This window comes from Plecotus auritus, assembly GCF_963455305.1.
Source record: "Plecotus auritus genome assembly, chromosome: 1".
Lineage (NCBI taxonomy): Eukaryota > Metazoa > Chordata > Mammalia > Chiroptera > Vespertilionidae > Plecotus > Plecotus auritus.
Genome location: NC_137770.1, coordinates 82,397,324 through 82,418,835, shown reverse-complemented (window position 1 = coordinate 82,418,835; position 21,512 = coordinate 82,397,324). Strand labels below are relative to the sequence as shown.

General features: G+C 40.3%; 2 protein-coding genes across 2 annotated transcripts in view; one reads left to right on the top strand and one right to left on the bottom strand.

Annotated features, from left to right (window-relative positions):
- Positions 1-4,296, top strand: part of SUPT16H (SPT16 homolog, facilitates chromatin remodeling subunit) — a 46,178-nt gene extending 41,882 nt beyond the window's left edge. Inside the window, exons 23-26 of the mRNA XM_080686228.1 lie at positions 1,199-1,328; positions 1,702-1,831; positions 1,970-2,047; positions 2,970-4,296. Coding sequence (XP_080542354.1) covers positions 1,199-1,328; positions 1,702-1,831; positions 1,970-2,047; positions 2,970-3,115 — 484 coding nt within the window. The 3' untranslated portion in view covers positions 3,116-4,296. The remainder of the gene's footprint in view (positions 1-1,198; positions 1,329-1,701; positions 1,832-1,969; positions 2,048-2,969) is intronic.
- A 277-nt stretch (positions 4,297-4,573) lies between these two features.
- RPGRIP1 (RPGR interacting protein 1) overlaps positions 4,574-21,512 on the bottom strand; it is a gene marked incomplete at both ends in the record, with an annotated part of 43,096 nt that continues 26,157 nt past the window's right edge. Inside the window, 4 exons of the mRNA XM_080648272.1 lie at positions 4,574-4,686; positions 7,940-8,070; positions 12,318-12,402; positions 14,007-14,199. Coding sequence (XP_080504398.1) covers positions 4,574-4,686; positions 7,940-8,070; positions 12,318-12,402; positions 14,007-14,199 — 522 coding nt within the window. The remainder of the gene's footprint in view (positions 4,687-7,939; positions 8,071-12,317; positions 12,403-14,006; positions 14,200-21,512) is intronic.

Genomic DNA, 21,512 nt, shown 5'->3' with positions numbered 1-21,512 from the left:
TTTTTAGCATTTTGATAACTAGATGTTTGGTATGGTTTTCTTTATTATAATTATCCAAATGTTTGGTGTGCATTGAGCTTCTTAAATCTGTGGGCTTTGTCGTTTTCATATTTGGATATGTTCTGACCATGAATCTTCAACTATTTTTGTTCTTTCCTCAGTTCCTCTTTTTTTTCTGAGAGTAATTATACAAATTTCATTTTTCCATCTCATTGTCTTTAAGTTTTCCTCTTCTTGAACATATGGAACATCTGAACATATGGAACATTTATCATTGCTTTTTTAACATCTTTATTTGCTACTTCATCCATCACCTTTGTATTTTCTGGGTCTGTTTTCATTAGTTGATTTTTCTCCTGCTTCTTTGCATGCCTGGTAATTTGTGATTGGTTACCCTACATTGTAGCTCCACATTTTTAGGTGCTAAGTTTTGTTATTTCAAATTTTTTAGATTCAGTTCTAAGCTACAGTTATTTGGATTCCATTTGATCTTTTAAGACTTGTTGTTCTCAAGTGTCATGAACGCTGGATCAGAACAGCCTTGAAGTCTGGGGCTAATTGGTCCCATTGCTGAGGTAGCACTCCTCTGAGGATTCTACCCAATTCCCTGAGTGTTTTGAGGTCTTTGCACTAAAGCTGATGGGAACGAGAATTATTTCCACCTCTGTGTGCGATCTGGGAATTCTGTGGTTCTTTGCCCAGTTCTAATTAGTTTCCTCTCATGTTTGTGCAGATTGATCCTCGGCCAAGAATTTGAGGGGATCCATCCTCAGCAAATCTTCAGAACTTTCCCATCACTCTATCCTCTAGTATTCTGTCCCACACATTCTAGCTGTCTGCCTCCCCAAATCCTCCTCTATCTCTTTCTCACTCTCAACTCCAACAGCCTTCCAAGTTCTACATGGGTTCTTCCTTCCTAAAGAAAATAGAAAAGAAGAAGAAAGTGAACTTAGATTAATTTAGTTGAGGGACAGAGATTGCTGCAGTTGGAATGCTGCTTTGATGTGAGGGCTAGTGCTTTGGGAGACCAAATATCAGCCATCTGGGCATGTTCTGGTGGCACAGTGCAAAGAATACCTGTTCCCATTCATTTAAGAAAAGGTTAACTGCTCTTCAGATTCTAATCACCAGTTTGACAACTGGATATTCTCAAAAATATAGAGGATTGATTTTGACTTTGTAATATTATTTCTCTCAGTTCCTGTGACCTAAAGTATACAGAAGGAGTACAGTCCCTCAACTGGACTAAAATCATGAAGACTATTGTTGATGACCCTGAGGGCTTCTTCGAACAAGGTGGCTGGTCTTTCCTGGAGCCTGAGGGTGAGGTGCGTGAGTGTGGGGTTTCTTTTCTGCTATATAATAGTTGCCCTTTATTTGAGCAATTAGGAAAAGTAGTACATAAAAGACCAGACCAAGTGGGAAAATCTCTGAACACATCTGATATTATTTCTCCAAATTAGTTTTACAGGTAAACAATAAACTAACTAGGTATTTGTAGCCACTGACAAGATTTCAAAAATTGTTTTCTAAAAAATGGTCCTCCCAACTCAGCATAATGCTTTATTACCAAAAATATTTCTGCAGTTAATATTCCTGGGCAAGGAAGGATGAGTGAAACTATAAGAAATATGAGTTATATATTTAGGGTATCCATTAAAACAGTAAATAGTGTTTTTGTTTTTTTCTCTAATTCATCAGGGTAGTGATGCTGAGGAAGGGGATTCAGAGTCTGAAATCGAAGATGAGACTTTTAATCCTTCAGAGGATGACTATGAAGAAGAAGAAGAGGACAGTGATGAAGATTATTCATCAGAAGCTGAAGAATCGGGTCAGTCTTTACAATGAAAAGTTTCTGTGGCTTTCTAATCTAATGCCATTTCTGGAAACTACTTTGCAAAAGGGAAGAGTTCTATCATTCCATTCCAGTATAATGACTAATGCTTACTAATCAATTTTTTTTCTTCAGACTATTCCAAGGAATCATTGGGCAGTGAAGAAGAGAGTGGAAAAGATTGGGATGAACTAGAGGAAGAAGCCCGAAAAGGTAAATTTTTTGGTTATTTTTTTGAGGCACAAATTTCTAACAGATTTCAGTCCTTAACTAGTGGAGAAAACAAGGTCTGTAATTTGTATTCTCCAAGAGACATGACTGCCTAATTGGATACTTTTTTTTCATCTGTCAAGTCCTCAATGGACCCATAGTCATGATAGCCACATAGTCTTATAAGGCTCCAGAATTAGGTCATTCAGTTTCCAAATCTAAGTTCTATAATAGTCTAAATTTTTAGGCCTCTCCCAAGTTAGGAATATTTTTATAATGCCAGTTTAATTACTCTGAAACCAAATGCCAAATATAAGTTAAAGATAAAAGGAAATGCCCTGGCTGGGTAGCTCAGATAGGTTAGAGCAGTGGTCGGCAAACTCATTAGTCAACAGAGCGGCAAACCGCAGCTCGCAAGCTGCATGTGGCTTGCGAGCCGCAGTTTACCGACCACTGGGTTAGAGCATCCTCCTGATACACCAAGGTTGTGGGTTCAATCCCTGGCCGGGCACATACAAGAAGCAACCAATGGCTGCATAAGTATGTACAACAACAGATCAATGTTTCTCTCTCTCTTTCTCTCTCTCTCTCTCTTCTTCCCTCCCTCTCTTTAAAAAATCAATAAATAAAACTTAAAAAGAAAAAATAGGTGAAAGGAATTATCCACTGTATCCTAAGCATTATGATAGAACTTTGCATAAATTACCATATTTAATCCTTCTTTGTTTATAATTTTCCATTTTATAAATAAACCTAGACTCAAAAATATTAAGTACTTGGTCAAGATCACACAACTGGTAAGTGACTGAGTCCAGATTAAAAGGTTTAACTCGAAACTATATTCTCAGTACTATTCCATGCTATACAGTAGTATCAGGTACTTAATGCTAACCTATATCCAACTAGTAATACCTCTTCTGTTTAGCGGACCGTGAAAGTCGTTATGAGGAAGAAGAAGAACAGAGTCGAAGTATGAGCCGGAAGAGGAAGGCATCTGTGCACAGTTCAGGCCGTGGCTCTAACCGTGGTTCCAGACACAGCTCTGCACCCCCCAAGAAAAAGAGGAAGTAACTTCTGAACTTTGGCCCTCAGCTCCATTCTTTCTCCAGCCAACCCCTGAAAATTTTACATGACAGAAACTGTATTTTTCCTTTTTTCTTTTGAAGTTTGCCATTTGTGTTTATGGGTTTAGGGGGCCAATTGTGTGGACCAATCTACTCGGGGAATTCCAGGCCCACCAGGACACGTGCCAATGGCCCCATCCAGATGGCAAGGCAGGAGGTGTTCTTGAAGAAGGGCAGAGGCTTCCACTGTTAATACCATTTCATTCCTCTCTTCCTGTCGCCTTCTGCCAGGACATCAGTGGCTTCTGACATCTTATTCTTTGATGTCTCAAAGTATATTTCCAAGATGTTAGTACAAGGTGAATAACTACTTGCACCATGGTTCTTGACCAGCAGATTCGATCCACCATCCTACCCTACAGCCATGACCTTCCTCACATCTCTTTAAGTTGCATCTTTGCAGTACTCAAGAACAGACAGGTTCTTGGAATTTGCTAATGTTTGTGATAAACCATACAACTTGAGCTAGTAAGGCAGATCAGGCTGGTACCTCCGTCTGAGTTTTCCTGCTTTCTTGCCTCATGCAAGATCTGGGGTATCTGCTGCCTTGGAAGACATAAGAAGCAGCGACGCTCCAAGGCTTGGTTTCATCCTCCTTTCAAATTCACACATGGATATTGGTAGAAACAAAATTACCATTGTTTATTTTCTGATATACCTGAGTAAGAACAGTCGTGCCTCATATACTGCTTCTAGTAAAATCTAGAAGGAGGCTCGTTATTAAGAAATCAACGTTTAGATCTGGAAGGGGCAATAGTCATGCCTTGGGCCTAGAATACCCTGATGAGAAGAGAAGAGAAAAGAAGAATGGAGGCCACTTCTACAACATGGCCTCTCGTCACTGCTGCTCCTTATTTTTACTTGTCTTGCATTGTCCTGTATTTATCACAGTTTCTGTTGAACAGCTTTTTAAGTATTTGGGGAGTTTATCTTGCCATACTCCCCCTCCTGGTTCTCGGCTCCCACCTGTTCCACTGCAGTTAATTCTGTGTTTTGTGACTTTAAGAGAGGAGGGGGGAGGGGGTCTCAGATTTTGTTTGTTTTTTTTTTCTCTTTAGCAGTAGGACTTGATATTTTCAATTTTGGAAGAACTAAAAGATAAATAAACTGGTTTTTTTTGTTGTTGTTTTGTTTTTGTAAATTCAACTTCTGTGATAGTTTTTTTTTGCAGTTCCTAAAAGCAAGCCTGCTCTCCTGGTAAAGTGCTGAGGCGTTAGAAAATAATGACTTTGTCCAGCTAGTATCACGAAAACAAACTTTCATATTCTAAGCTTTTATGATCAGATTGAGAGATACTAGCTAGACATCACAGTAAACCAAATTTATGGGTTAGCAAGTTACTTTATAAGAGACTTTTTTACTATGGTTCCCTCACAGAGATTAGAATGGAATAGCACTTGTTCTATCACGAAAACAAATCTTCGATCATCTCCTTGTAAATAGCGTGGAAGGCAGCAACAGCTTGAAGGGACACCTTCAGACTTCCTATTGGGGTAGCCTGGTCTGTAGGGCTAACAACTGTTGGAAAAGGAAAAAGAAACGTCAATCAGGCAGCAGCAACATTCCATTAAAAAACATTGGGTGCTAGGGATACTAAGTTACTTCATTTCTTAGGGGGACTGAGTCGAATGGAAGACAAAGGAAAACAGTTATAGTATGGTAAGTGCTGTGATGAAAACAACGTGCTTTGGGAACACATAGAAGCGTCATCTAATCAGGATGAAGAAATTGGAAAAGGCTTTCTGGAGACAATCCCTAAACTGAGTCTTTAAAAAGTAAAAGATACCTAAGCTAATGCCAAAACATGAGAACATGGCAAGTTTAGAAAATTGCAAGGAGTGGCAGAAGTGAAAGCTATGCAGGTAAGCGGGGGCCATATCATAAAAAGGTCTTGACTTCCAAGGAATTTGGTTTTCACTGAAGTTATTAGTGACAGTTTTTATTTGGGTTCTAGAAAAATGAATCCATTGTTGGGTAATATATTCAAAGGGGATACAAATACATCCGGAAGGGTAGTTGGGCTGTTGCACTAATTCGGGGGAGAAATGAAGGGGTCTGAAGTACAACAATGAGGGTATGAAGGTGGGGACATTCAGAATATTTAAAGAGGTAAAATAGAATTTTGTGATTGAATGTTGGGAGTGAGAAGAGGGTTGGAATCAAAGATGACCATTCTTATTTGGGTAAGGGAACATAAGGTACAAGTTTGTAGTGGGGATGGGGACATACTAAGGGCATATAAGTAGTTACTTAGTTTGCTGTAAGCTAAATTGTATTAAAAATCTGGTCTAGAAACCTAGATCTGAGATCATTTCTAGGTTATAATTAAAATCCTGAGAGTGGATGCAAACACGTAGGAAAAGTGTATATGAAGAATAGAAGGCCAAGAATTGAACCAGGGAAACCCACCATTCAAACTCCAGATGAAGAACCTGCAAGATAAACAAGGATCCCCTAGGGCAGGGGTGGGCAAACTTTTTGACTCGAGGGCCACAATAGGTTCTTAAACTGGACCGAGGGCCGGAACAAAAGCATGGATGGAGTGTTTGTGTGAACTAATATAAATTCAAAGTAAAGGAGCGGAGGGGAGAGCAAGAGAACCGGATAGAACAGCCGGATCCGGCCCGCGGGCCGTAGTTTGCCCAAGGCTGCTCTAGGGAGTGATATGGACAGCCCAGCTGAACTGGCCTGAAAACCAAGGGAGAAGTGTTTAAAAACAAGAATAAGATCTAGTAAGATGACTAAGAAAACCAATTGGACTTGGCAATAAGGAAAATTGTTAAGAGCAAAGTGGATAGAAACTTCATTGAAGAGGATAGGAGGCACCAAAGTAAGTATTGTGGACTGACCAACCATTCAGCAAATATTTCAAGGAGCTGAGTTGTTTGTTTGTTTATATTTATTGATTTCAGAGAGGAAGGGAGAGGGATAGAGAGATGGAAACATCAATGGTGAGAGAGAATCATTGATCGGCTGCCTCCTGCACGCCCCCCACTGGGGATCGAGCCCACAACCCGGGCATGTGCCCTTGGCCGGAATCAAACCTGGGACCCTTCAGTCCGCAGGCCGACGCTCTATCCACTGAGCCAAACCGGCTAGGGCAAGGACCTGAGTTTTGAAGTGGAAATATATAGCTGCAGAGTTTTGAAGCCTGAATGGAAGGGAGGCCATAATAAGGAAATTACTATAAATTTTTTATTGTTTAAAAATTGAGGAACATTCATTGGCTTTAGGGATTTTGAAGTCACTAGAAAAGGCTTAAGAGGATTTCCTTTATGTACAAAGGGCAAGGAGGTCAGGAAGAGTATGGCACGTTTAGGAAATGGGACAGGAATAGAAATTGGGAGTGATAGTTGGAAAACAGCTAACAGAGAGGGCACTTGCCATGTCCTAAACACTTTACTTAATCCTCCCTTAATCCTTTACTTAAGAACTCCCTTAATCCTCATGACAACGTTATGAAATAGGAACTATTATTCTCACAGTTGAAACAGGCACAGAGTGGTTAAATAATTTGCCCAATATTACAGTTAACTAATAGAATATAGTGAAGAATCTTGTCTACCAGTGAAAGTTTGAACTTTGTAACCCTTGATCTGAAGAGTTTTGCTCAGAATCTATAATAATAAAAGCGTAATATGCTAATTAGACTGGATGTCCTTCCAGATGAAGTTCTGGACAAAGCCGGGACTGCAAGGGAAGCCCGGGTCCTGGGTGCCAGAGGGAAGCTGGTGCCGGCAGCCAGGGGAAGGAAGGCCTACTCTTGCACAAATTTTGTGCATCGGGCCTCTAGTTTCTTATAATGAGTAAAAAATTTATATCATGACTCAAATGTATATAAGCCTAGTTCCACAAGATAATTACTCTGTGCAATGTACTCTGATACCTTCTTTTCTACAGTTCCCTGGTGTGTGTTTTTTCTTCAAAATGTGACTTACTAATTTAATCTCACCATCCACTAATGGGTTATGACAGGAAGTTCAAAAACCATTAGTCTGGTGAATAGTAAATGCCCACTACAGCCTAGCAGTTAAGGTAAATGTGTGAAGTCCCAGGTGTATAAGGTAACAGGGAACAGAGAGAACTGGACAGAGCAGGCCCACCTAAAGGCATTCAAATGCAAATATTGTTAAAACATGTTGGCCTTATAGCAAAGGTCTTAAAAACAGATTTAAGAAGAATGTGGTTAGCAAATGTATAGAGACACTGTAGTAGATGGTTATGGGTTGAAGAAACCATTGCCAGGGAGACCAGTTCAGAAAACTAGTATAGCAGTTAGATTGTAGTCAAGACACTTCTCAAATAGAATGGATAAGACTTGGTCACCAATATTGTGAGGTGAGAGAGTAGAAAGTTGGTGTCTAAGAAACTGGGTGCATGATAAGGCATTAAAAGAGAAGGGGTATGAGCTGCCTTTACAAACTATATGCTTAAGAGGAGTCAGAAATTCTGGCATTTAAATTTGATTGAAATTAAAAAAACTTGTCTTTTCAAATCTCAAACATTGGAGAGTCATAGTAGATTCTAGTAATCAAGAGGTATATGAACTAAAATTGACAACTAGAAAGGTATAAAAATTTTTTAAAATAAAATCGACAACGGACTACCCTCAGGTTTGATCTAGAAGTAAGTAGTTATAGGGATTTCAATCCAATTTGTCTCAAACTTTGTAGCAGTAATTATATATTGAAGGTAAAACAGGAAAAGTATTATTACGATGACTTGCTTAGAAATAAATGGAACTGAGAAGCACAAAACATGTATTACTCACTGTCTAGCTTTTGCTCTACAATGTCTCTTCCTGATTCCATGATCTGCCACAGTTTCAGATATGCATATCCTACTTCTTGACATTCATTCTTTTCTTCATCCATAGGATCACTTACCACTGTGAACTTTAAACTAAGGGAGGGAAATTACATTTAATTCAGCACTGCTGATACCCTAAGCCTTAAAAAAAAAAAAAAAAAAAAAAGCTAAAAGTAACCATAAGTTAGAGAATGTCTAATTACAACAGCAAAGAGTGAGGAATTGGTATGATTTAAAGTAACAACCGGGTCCTGGTCAGCTTGCTCAGTTGATTGGAGCATCATCCTGTACACCAAAAGGTTGCAGTTCAATTCCCAGCCTAGATTGCAGCTTCAATCCCCCATTCAGATGGCAACTGATCAAAGTTTCTGGCATCGTGTGTGTGTTTTTCTCTCTCCTTTCCTCTCCCTCTAAAAAATATCATTAAAAACATATCTGCGCCGAAACCGGTTTGGCTCAGTGGATAGAGCGTCGGCCTGCGGACTGAAGGGTCCTGGGTTCGATTCCGGTCAAGGGCATGTACCTTGGTTGCGGGCACATCCCCAGTGGGAGGTGTGCAGGAGGCAGCTGATCGATGTTTCTCTCTCATCGATGTTTCTAGCTCTCTATCCCTCTCACTTCCTCTCTGTAAAATATCAATAAAATATATTTTAAAAAAAACATATCTGCAGGTGAGGATGTTAAAAAGTATATTAAAAAATTTAACAACCAGTCTTGAAAGAGGGAACTATAAGACTCAAGATAATGTAACTGATCAAGTTGTCTCAAAACCGTTGAGATATAATTCCTTGCAAGATGGATTTCAGAGAGGAAGGGAGAGGAATAGAGAGAGATCAATGATGAGAGAGAATCATCAATTGGCTGCCTCCTGCACACCCCCCACGAAGGACTGAGCCTGCAACCCAGGCATGTGCCCTGCACCGGAATTGAACCCATGACTCATCAGTCCAAAGGCCAGCACTCTATCCACTGAGCCAAACCGGCTAGAGCTGGTTTATAATTTTGATGAAAGATTTGATATGGGCAGTGGATGAGTTGCACAAAAACCAATAAACAGAAGAAGTTAGAAGAAAAGGTTTTCAATTTCTAAATAAAAGTTGGGTACCAAGCCTGAGCATAGTAAAGGAAACAGAAGAAATACAGAATTGCAAAACGAATATAAAATGTGTATTCCTTAGAGCTGTAAGTCTTGAAAGATTATACTATAAAGCACACAGCACTGTGCCTCACAAGTAGTGAGCAGTCAACAGTTATTATCTCTTCATCCTCACCCAAGGATAAGTTTATAGACATTAGAGAGAGAAGGGGAAAGAAACATTGATTGGTTGCCTCTTGTACACCCCAACCATGGACTAAACCTGCATCCTAGGTATGTACCTTGACCAGGAATCGAACCTGTGACCTTTCGGTGTGCAAAACGATGCTCCAACCAACTGAGCCACCCACCCAGGACAAGCAGTCAGCAATGATTACTACCCTGACTTAGCCTAGCAAAAAATGATATTGAATTCCAGAGACTGGTACCTACTAAATTTTTTGAGAGAAAAATTCAAGTACCATAAATTCATTATTTTAATCATTTTAAAGTGTGCAATTCAGTATTTCTTAGTATCATCACAATCTTGTGCAACCATCACCACTATCTAATTCCAGGTCATGTTCATCGCCTCCTCCAAAACTCCTGTACCCATTAAGTAGTCATTCTCTATTGCCCTCTCCCTCAGCTCATGGCAACTACTAATCTACTTTCTGTCTCTCGATTTGCCTATTCTGGACACTTCATAATCCAATACTTCTTTTTAATGTTTTTATTGATTTTAGAGAGACAGGAAGGGAGAAGGAGAGAGAGAAAGAGAAACATTGATGTGAGAGAGATACATTGATCAGTTGCCTCCCCACCAGGGATCAAACCTGAAACCTGGGTATGTCCCCTGGTCCAAATTGAACCAATGACCTTTCCGTGCATGGAACGACACTCAACACAACTGAGTAACACTGGCCAGGGCATAATTCTATATTTTTTTAAAAGCAAACATTGGTCCAGCCAGCATGGTTCAGTGGTTGAGCATCGACCTATGAGCCAGGAGATCATGGTTCAATTCCCAGTCAGGGCACATGCCCTGGTTGCGGGCTCAGTCCCCAGTGTGGGGTGTGCAGGAGGCAGCTGATCAATGGTTCTTTCTCATCACTGATGTTTCTATCTCTCTCTCCCTCTCTCTGCCTCTCTGAAATCAATAAAAATATGTATTTTTTAAAAAGTAAACATTGGTGGCTAATAGTACTAAGGGAACAAGAATAGGACTAAAAATTTAAGCTCTTAAAATTGCAATTAAAGATAACTAAGCTGAAAAAGAATTCTGAAAATGATACATTTTTAGCTCAGTAAGCAATATTCACTTGTGGTTATGTTTCTGTATGGTTATTGAGAACTTTAAAACTGCAAAGGGATAATACCAACTCCCCATCCCAATTTTCCCAGGAAAGGTATGGTAACTATCATTACTGCATGCTGGACACAATACCAAGTGCTTTAGGCAAACGATGTTATTTCAATTTTATGCTCACAGTAGCCTTCAAGTAAAGTAATAACTTAGAGATCATTGTAAATGTAAGAGTCAGGATTCAAAACCAGGTCTGTCTGATTACAAAGACAATGTTCTGTTTATTGTACCATATTGGCAAAAGAAAGTAAAAAATAAAATAAACTGAACTCTAAAATTGAGTAGAAGGTTGCAAAAAGGAGAGAAAAGAGAAAAGTGTTACCAGTATCTTCTTACCTAATAATAGACAAACATGTAAATTGACCCTTGCTCGCCCACCAGCCAATCAGGAGTGATATGCAAATTAACCCAACAAAGATGGTGGTTAATTTGCATACACAGGAGCCCGAGCAACTGGGGGTGGGCGGGACACTTGCATTGTCACCATGGCAATGACGCAGGTGTTCTGCCCCACCCCCGGTCTCTCAGGGCCTCTGGGCAGCATGGGAAGGCGGGCCTGAGCAGAAAGAGGCAGCTCTGGGGCTGGGCCTGAGTGGAAAGGTGGTGCTGGCAGCCAGGAAAAGGAAGGCCCATTCTAGCACGAATCTTCATGCATCGGGCTTCTAACAAGGAAATAAAGGAAAAGCGAGCTCTAGGAATGCTGAGAGAAAGAAGAAAAAGCTATATTTAACATGAATACAGAAACAACCAAATTACTTTTCATTCCCAAAAGTTACCAGTAAGCTTTTATCTATTTTAAAAGTCCATTGTGATTCTGATGTCAGATTCACTCTTTATTTCAGCTGTCTCCTTTCTCAGGTCTATGACTAACTGGAGACAAAGTAAATGCAAATTAAATAAATGTATTGGGCTTTTTGATAAGTAATAAATTAAAACACTGGCCCCATCTTATTTCTTACCCACATACACATTAAGAAATTAGGGTTGGCCGAAACCGGTTTGGCTCAGTGGATAGAGCGTCGGCCTGCGGACTGAAGGGTCCCGGGTTCGATTCCGGTCAAGGGCATGTACCTTGGTTGCGGGCACATCCCCAGTGGGAGGTGTGCAGGAGGCAGCTGATCGATGTCTCTCTCTCATCGATGTTTCTAGCTCTCTATCCCTCTCCCTTCCTCTCTGTAAAATATCAATAAAATATATTTAAAAAAAAAAAAAAGAAAGAAATTAGGGTTGGCAGATTTTGCACAAGAAAAGAAAAGAAAGAAGCCCCAAACATATGCTTGCTTAAATTTGAATTTCAAATTTCCGCTAAACAATGAATAATTTTTTAAGTATAGGTATATCCCATATGTTTCATCTGGAATCTCTAAAAGGAGGCCTCCTCAGATGACAGGAATAATGACATTTGGCTTTCCTAAAACTTATAGTAGATCTAGAATTTACTTCAGTTATATCAAAGTATTTTCTGCAAAGAAATATTTAAAATCGAACAAAATTAATATTATAAAGCCATAATATTTGGTAAGCTAGTGATGGTACTGTGTTTATGAGAAATGAATCAAATTATCTCCAAATATTGCAGCATTTGTCCATTCCATATAGGGTACTGTCAGTATTAAGTACATTGCTGCCTCAAACACACACACACACACACACACACACACACACAAACCCACGTAGGAGCTGGTATGGAATGAGAAATGAACTAAATCTATGAGATTATATATTTTATCAGATAGTTAGCCATGAACATAAATTAGACTCAAGTAGATGAGAAATTCATTAAGGGTAAATCAATATAAAAGTAGTTAACATATTCAATATCAGCACAAAACCAAACTAAAACTCTTCGATTCTTGGGTGAATATCTCCTTTCTGTCAAAGTGGAGAGTAAATGCTTACCGTCCTTGCTCAGGACCTTGTCCATTCAGCATGTCAAACAGAAATTGCCTTCGGCCTTTTTGCTCCAGGCGGTCCAGGTCTATCACTATATTAGGGTAAGAGGGAAAAGAACAAAGAATCATACCCTTTTGCTATTTGGGCACTAAGATTTTCATAAGTGGTACATATAAAACAGAGGTTGGAAAAGTAGGGCCCATGGGCTGGCCACCCGGTTTTGTAAAGTTTTACTGAACCCAGCCATGCCTATCATTTATTTATTTATTTTAAATATTTTTTTAGTTGATTTTTAGAGAGAAAGGAAGAAAGAGGGATAGAAACATCATTGAGAGAGAAACATCATCAATCTACTGCCTCCTGCACGCCCCCTCCTGGGGATTGAGCCTGCAACCTGACCTGGAATCAACCAGCAAGTCTTGGTTCATGGGTCTCCACTCAACTGCTGAGCTATACTGGCTGAGCCACACCTATTATTTACATACTAGTGACCTGGTATGCACAAATTCATGCACATTGAAAGGAAATTAATTAGAAGGTGGCCAGTAGGGTGGGAATGGGTGAAATGGGCCAGACATGCCCTGGAGCCAACCTCCCGAAGCCCCTCCCCTACCGGCCACACCTGGGGTGACACTGTGGCTCAAAGGGCGTCTGCAGAGTGAGCAGGGTCCCTCCTGCAGGTGGGCTCCCTCGGCCTGGCCTGCAGGGATGAGCCCTAAACCGGCAGTCGGACATCCCTCTCACAATCTGGGACTGCTGGCTCCTAACCGCTCACCTGCCTGCCTGCCTGATTGCCCCTAACCACCTCTGCCTGCCAGCCTGATCGCCCCCTAACTGCTCCCCCCTGCCAGCCTGATTGCCCCCTAACTGCTCACCCCTGCCGGCCTGATCACCCACTAACTGCTCTCCCCTGCCACACTGATCGCCCCTAACCACCTCTGCCTCGGCCCCTGCCATCATGGCTTTGTCCAGAAGGAAGTCCGGAAGATGTCTGGAAAAATGTCTGGTCTAATTAGCATATTACCCTTTTATTAGTATAGATGTTACAGTCTCCAATAAACTGACCTATGTTTTTCAACCTCTACTTTAGCTAGGTTTGGTCACATGATTAAGTGCTAACCATTACGACCTATGAAACCTGTGTAATAGGCTCAGAAGGAGGCATTCTTTCTTTCCCCTGCAGCCATTAAGGACTCTGGTGTAAATGAGCAACTAAAAGGATGCAAGACAGACATTTGGATGGTGGGAAGGCAAGATAGAAGTTTGGACCTTATGATCCATCTAAGGGGGGAAGTGAACATGGGTATGGTGTGAAAGAAATTTTATGTTCTAAGATAGAAACTCAGCAGATAATCTCTAAAGTTGGTGAATCAGGAAATTGCAATAAAACATTACTCAGAAATATGGAGTCAAATAACAGAAGAAATAACAGAAAAAGTGTGTACAGTGTATTGAGGGATGACAGAAGGGGCATGGGAGCGATTTTTGGAGAAGGGGTGGGACAGAGGGCTGTTTACTTTTATTTCAAAACCTTTTTAAGGCTATCTGATATTTTCAAACCACATGCACATACTATGTTGATAAATAGAAGAAAAAGGGTTGGATCCACCCCATCAGAAGTCCAGAGTAGTTCTGCCCCCTCATTCTAAATGTCTGTTGGCCCGCTCTCCCCACTGACTGCAGGGGCTGCCTCACCCTTGCTAAAGTGGAAGTGGATCTCTTCTCCTGCCCTCGGTTTCCTCAGGGACACTGGCGTTTCAGTCTCTGACAAGGGTAGATCATAGAACTTGTACTCCACATACACCTGTTTTATGTTCTCATCAGACATCACTTCAGCTTCTGAGTGGAAGGCCAGGCTGACAATTTCAATGCACATCTTCTCTGAATCCTGGTAAGAAAAAGACATTAATTTTCTATAGGTTAGTGATGCTCCGAGTATATACTCCACTTAATTAACACATTACTGTCAATCACAGGCATACTCCGTCTTGTATATTACTCCTTGAGAATCAATTTGTAGGTAATATTGGCACTGAGACAACATGACTGAATTGTCCCAGCTAATGTGGGGGAAATTGGTAGGGAGAGAATCCAGTCATTTTGTCTCCTGGTCCAGTGAATCCTGTCCTCAGACCAGCCTTCCTCAGCCATCTCCTCATATAGAGAGAATCAAGAAACTTTCTGAGCAGATAGCTTTTCTTCAACTTTCTGGATGAAAACCAATCCAGCATTTTCCTGAAATTAGCTCCTAGGAGACCTGCTGACTGATTTGAGCTGTTTCAGCCACTATAGCAAGGAGCTGCCTACTGGGCTTTCTGTTGTTGTTGTTGTAGTGCTGGCTGGGACTGCCCCTCCCCCCTTATGATTACATTCCCCGATAATGGATGCCAGCTCACAGTTGAAAAGCATTGCATTAGAGTTATGGCCTATAACACCATAGCCATTCGCCACATGTGACATAATCTGTGACATAATCTGAATTGGGATTTTCTATCAGTATAAAACTCACACGGGACTTTGAAGACTTTGCATTAAAAAATGAATGTAAGATATCTCAATAGTTTTTTGTCGGAAGCCGCCCATTGTCCTCTGATTGAGACATTGGTAGCTGAAGCAACTTCCACCTGTCAATCTTATGTAAATCGTTGCTGATTGGCTATTACTGGCTATGGGTGGATCCCAAACCTTAATAAAAGGGATTGCAAGGCCAGAGTGAGAGTAGTCCTCCGCCTAGAGGTGGGCTGCCAATATCGCCAAATTAATATTTTTCTAGTCTCTTTCATTTGTGTGCAGCCTCCTCCAGAACCCGAACCCTGAATCTGAACCCTGAACCACATGGGATGTGAAAGGGGTTCCCGCAACTGGCGCCCAACGTGGGGTATCTGGAGGAGATGATATTTTTCGCCTAGAGCGAAGGAGGAAAAATACACCGAGAAAAGGTGTGGAAAATTCACCGCACGCAAAGCCCATGGCCAGCTACAGAAACTGGATCTGTAAGTAAGGTGGGAACGTCTTTTTCAACTAGGCTAATGGGGAAGAATTAGATTATAAAATAATGTGGTTTCTTGTTCAAATTAAAATCTTAATTGGTATTTGGAATTTAAAATCTGTAATAAGTGAAACTCCACTGCTGAAACCACCTCTGGTGCAGAGAAATTCCAAGGTGGCAGGAGAGGGCAAGGCTATCTGCTTTCCCGCAATGAGATTACTCAATGTTTTCCTTAAAAATTATAGAAGCCGAAACCGGTTTGGCTCAGTGGATAGAGCGTCGGCCTGCGGACTGAAGGGTCCCGGGTTCGATTCCGGTCAAGGGCATGTACCTTGGTTGCGGGCACATCCCCAGTGGGAGGTGTGCAGGAGGCAGCTGATCGATGTTTCTAGCTCTCTATCCCTCTCCCTTCCTCTCTGTAAAATATAAATAAAATATATTTAAAAAAAAATTATAGAAGAACTCGCAGGGAAATGCAAATCTTGGCCAAATTGGGTGCTAGTTATTACTTTGGAAAGCGAAAAAGAAAGAAAAAATTTAAGATGATGGCTTTATCTATTAAGCATGAAAAGAAATTCGGCCAGATCTGTTGCTGATGCTTTCCCCAGAGCAAGCAGGATGTGAGGGAAGGGAGAGACACGTGTCAAGCCAATATGGATGCCCACTCTCCCAGTATGCTAATTTAAAGTTTCCTTTCTGGCCATGAAAAAGTCTTCTCACCTTAAAAATTTAGAAATGTGTCTGGAATTTCTGTGCTCGTGGGGAGAGAAGCCCGGCTTAAAAACAAATGTGTGCAACTGTCCACGTTTTGGACACATTACGGTAGGTAGGGTTTTAAGCTGGAATCTCTCTGCAAAAGCTATAGAAAATGAGAAACCCAGAACTGGTTCTTTTTCCTAAGAAAAAGTCTTCTCGAAAGAAATTCAAGCTAGTTCCAGCAACAGAATTCATATTTCCATAATAAAGAGTAGTTTTTAAAATGTTAATGAACCTTTGTCAAAGTTAACTTTTAAGGCCTTCAAGAAAATAAGTGAAATTGTCTCTGTCATAGAATTTATCCAATGAAAATGCTTTAAAATAATTATAATTGACTCTAGAATCTCAAAGAAATTGTTGAAATATAGATAAATAATGTATTAATTATAAAGCTCTAAATAGCCCAGGTAACTGGCTACACCCTTTGTTAATGGAGGAAGGGGTAGACGCCCTTCCCCCAGCAGACAGGTAATCCAGATTCCTGCCAGGAGCCATCTTTGAAAAATGTGTTAATTTTCATTTGAATGCCTACAGGTTTGCTTCCCCCAGCAGAACAAGCAGATAGGTAGACCAGTTTCCCTCCAGGAGCCATCTTTGAAAAATGTGGTAATTTACATTCATATGGACCAAACCTGGTTTTCCAGAGCCACTGGCAAATGGAAATTGAAGTTTAAATTTGCCTCATGAGAAAAACCTAGAGGACAGAATTAATTGATTATGTCTTGTATTTTTCTTAGAAATGTAAAGTGTTATTAATCTAGGAAATGCTAAATATATTTGACTTGCCAGCTCTAAAAGTTCAAGATTCAAATTAAATTGGGAGAAATTATATAGTTGTGGTAATTAAATGCCTAAAGTATAAAAATTGTTGAAAAAATGTTGTGTTTTCTCTGAAAATAATTAGGAATTCAAAATAAGCTGCTTATTGGTCTAATTAAAAAAGAAGGATTAATTCTGTGATCCCAACCAAGGTTTTTAATACAATAACCAGTTTGAGTTTAATTATCTTAATATAATTATAAAAAGTATTATAATATTTAGCCAAAACCGGTTTGGCTCAGTGGATAGAGCGTCGGCCTGCGGACTGAAGGGTCCCAGGTTCGATTCCGGTCAAGGGCACGTAACTTGGTTGCAGGCACATCCCCAGTAGGGGTTGTGCAAGAGGCAGCTGATCGATGTTTCTCTCTCATCGATGTTTCTAACTCTCTATCCCTCTTCCTTCCTCTCTGTAAAAAATCAATAAAATATATTTTTTAAAAAAAGTATTATAATATTTAAATCATATATAGATATTTGTTTGATGGTTTTTTTCATGTTAAATTTATTTTATTTTATTTTATTGGTTTTTTACAGAGAGGAAGGGAGCGGGATAGAGAGTTAGAAACATCAATGAGAGAGAAACATCGATCAGCTGCCTCCTGCACACCTCCCACTGGGGATGTGCCCGCAACCAAGGTACGTGCCCTTGACCGGAATCGAACCTGGGACCCCTCAGTCCGCAGGCCGATGCTCTATCCACTGAGCCAAACCGGTTTCAGCTCATGTTAAAATTTTAAGGCTGTAACCGAGAAATGATTCTTGGAAAGCTCCGAGGGCGCCCAGAGTAATACAAGAAATTTATTCTCTCTTCTTAAAGGAAATATTTTGAATTTAACTGATCTAATATACTTGAAATTGCATGGAAAGCTTTATCAAATAAAAATTAGTAACTATATTTTAAATGTTATGAAGGTTTTGGCCTCTAAGAAGGGCATAATGAAGTAACTAAATATTTCTTAAAAATCCAACAGCAGAATTTAAAATGACAAAAAGCCCGTAGCCGCCTGCATTCTTAATTAAGCTAGAGGTGGGGCAACATTTGTGGCTTGTGAATCAGACGTAAACATTTACTAAATTTGCTTTGCTTTTTAAATGAAGATACCTACTTTAATTACTTAAATAAATTAGCTTTTTAAAATTATAATCAAGGCCCTAACTGGTTTGGCTCAGTGGATAGAGTGTCGGCCTGCGGACTGAAAGGTCCCAGGTTCGATTCCGGTCAAGGGCTTGTACCTTGGTTGCGGGCACATACCCAGTAGGGAGTGTACAGGGGGCAGCTGATCGATGTTTCTCTCTCATCGATGTTTCTAACTCTCTATCCCTCTCTCTTCCTCTCTGTAAAAAAATCAATAAAATATATTTTAAAAAATAATAAAATAAAATAAAATTATAATCAAGGCTTCCCATGATCCCTCTCTATATGCAAATTAGCCTAAGGGGATACTCCTTAAAAATAAAATTCTAGCTTAATAAAAAGGAGAAATTTGAAAATTTTGAAATCTCTTTCACTGGTATTTACAGGATAAACTGAGAATTGTTATTAAAATATTAAATCTAATCTGCACTAGTGGTCACCATAACCTTAAGAGAAATTGTTTCATATAACAAAGATTTTTAAATGAAACTCTCTGTAGCCTGAAAATTATTTTGGAAGGAAATAGAGAGGTTTCCTTCAAATATCTTAAGGATTGTAATTGAAAACCAATGCATTAGGCCTCAGAAGGTGGAGATAAGAAAAGATTGTCTTAAAACTTTAAATGACTTTCAGAAATTGTTAGGGGACATTAACTGGTTAAGATCTTATCTGGCTGAAACCGGTTTGGCTCAGTGGATAGAGCGTTGGCCTGCGGACTGAAGGGTCCTGGGTTCGATTCCGGTCAAGGGCATGTACCTTGGTTGCGGGCACATCCCCAGTGGGAGGTGTGCAGGAGGCAGCTGATCGATGTTTCTCTCTCATCGATGTTTCTAGCTTTCTATCCCTCTCCTTTCCTCTCTGTAAAATATCAATAAAATATATTTAAAAAAAAAAAAAGATCTTATCTGAAGATCTCTACAGGAGAAATGACAAATTTATTTAATTTACTTAGAGGTGACTCTAATCTTTCCTCTCCCCAAACATTAACAGATGAAGCTAGGAATGAGTTGCTAAGAACTGAGCAGGCAATTTCCTCAGCCCAAGTAGCAGGGGTACAGCCCAAATTACCTTTATTGGGACAAATTAACCCTACTGCAAATAGTCCCACTGGAGTCATCTTTCAAAATAAAAACTCTCCTACCATTATTGAATAGGTCCACCTAGGGTATCAATCCTCTAAAACTGAGGTTAAATGTTATTTCAGACTGATATAAATTGGCAAATTGGGTTAAGTGGATATTAAGGGGAACTTAGCTGTCACCTATTAAAAGATAAATTACTACAATTTTTATATTATACCTCCATCATTATACCAAAAAATACTAGGCAGGAACCTATTCTTGGAGCTTTAACTGTTTTTACTGATGGATCATCTAATGGGAAAGCTGCCTATCATACAATAAATTCAGACCAAGCCATACTGACCAGTCATACTTCTGTACAAAGAATTGAACCAGAAGCTATTAAAGGCTGCATTGCAGGATTTCCAAGAGCCTCTTATTATTGTCTGTGATTCCTTTTACGTGCGAACTTAGTGAATAGAATTGAAACTGCCTGGTTGAAATGGCTTAGTAACCAAAGTTTATTTTTACTATTTTTTTAAATATATTTTATTGATTTTTTACAGAGAGGAAGGGAGAGAGATAGTTAGAAACATCAATGAGAGAGAAACATTGATCAGCTGCCTCCTGCACACCTCCCACTAGGGATGTGCCCGCAACCAAGGTACATGCCCTTGACTGGAATCGAACCTGGGACCCTTGAGTCTGCAGGCCGACGCTCTATCCACTGAGCCAAACCGGTTTTGGCTATTTTTACTATTTTTTTTTTAAATATATTTTATTGATTTTTTACAGAGAGGAAGGGAGAGGGATAGAGAGTTAGAAACATCGATGGGAGAGAAACATCGATCAGCTGCCTCCTGCACACCCCCCACTGGGGATGTGCCCGCAACCAAGGCACATGCCCTTGACTGGAATCAAACCCGGGACCCCTCAGTCTGCAGGCCGACGCTCTATCCACTGAGCCAAACCAGTTAGGGCTATTTTTACTATTTAAACAAGTTCAGCAGATTGTACAACAGAGATAATATCCTTTTTATATCACTCATATCAGGGCTCATAGTGTCTTACCTGGTCCTTTAACAAAAGGAAATGCACATGCTGATCAATTGGTTGCTTTATTAAAAGAAGCCTTAGAATCTCATCAGCTTTTACATCAGCCTGCCAAAATGCTGTCTAAACAATTCTCAATCCCTTGACAACAGGCAAAAGAGATTATTAAGGAATGTCCCACTTGCATGTTACATCTACCTCAAGGGCCTAACACAGGAGTCAACCCCAGAGGTTTGCTAAGAGACCATATCTGGCAAATGGATGTAACACATTATAATTCCTTTGGACGCCTTGGGGCATTACATGTCTCTGTAGACACCTTTTCAAAAGTAATATGGGCTACTGCATCTACAGGAGAAACGGCAAAACAGGTTATTAATCATTGCCTAGCTGCTTTTGCCGTCATGGGAGTTCCAAAAATTATTAAAACTGATAATGGGCCTGCTTACACAAGCTGTCATTTCCAGGATTTTTGTAAAAGGTGGAAAATTCAGCACATTACAGGAATACCATATAATTCCCAACAACACACCATTATTGAACGACAGCATCAGCGGCTAAAATCCCAACTTGAAAAATGAAAAGGGGGGATGATGGAGAAATCACCTGTGGGTAGGCTGCACCAAGCCTTAATTACTTTAAATTTTTTCACTTGTGATGCTGATGGAAAGACACCTATGGAGCTGCATTGGTGTCAGAATAAAACAAAAGTAAGTGGTCTAGTTAAATGGAAAGATCCCAAATCTGGTTTATGGAAGAGACCCGATCCATTATTAACCTTTGGCAGAGGGTATGCTTGTTTATTTCCAGAGAATTTTTCCAAACCTGTGTGGATTCCTGCTAGAAATATTAAACTGCAACAGGGATCCAAGAGAGAAACTAGCCAGACTGAGGACCTTGCGTCTGGAGCCACACCATGCAGCTGCAGACAATCAACTACCTCAGCCACAGAGAGCAGCGACTCCAAGCAATCCACTGAAGATAGGGAGCAGGAGGAGGACAAGCGGGACAACAAACAGCCTGGAGGCCACGTGGGACATGGTAAAGAAGATGGTACAGAAAGCTGAGTGAATTTGTGAGGTAACCAAAACCCTGAGAACGTCTTTCTTGCCATGCTAGCGGTAATCAGCTGTTCGGTGATATTACCTGGGGCAAATGGGGAAGTATTTTGGACTTGTGTTCCTGACCCTTCATGGGTAAGACCCCTTACGTGGGCTGATCCCCCGCCTAATGTAGTCACCAATAATACCAAACACCTTGGTCATCCAGGAGGAACATGGGTGGGGCAAGAAAGTATAATTACACAGGGGTCGCCACCCAGCTTCCCTTTTGTATGACACAAAATCAAACCACTGTTCCTTTGTGTGTAAAATTAAAGAGAGGTTTCT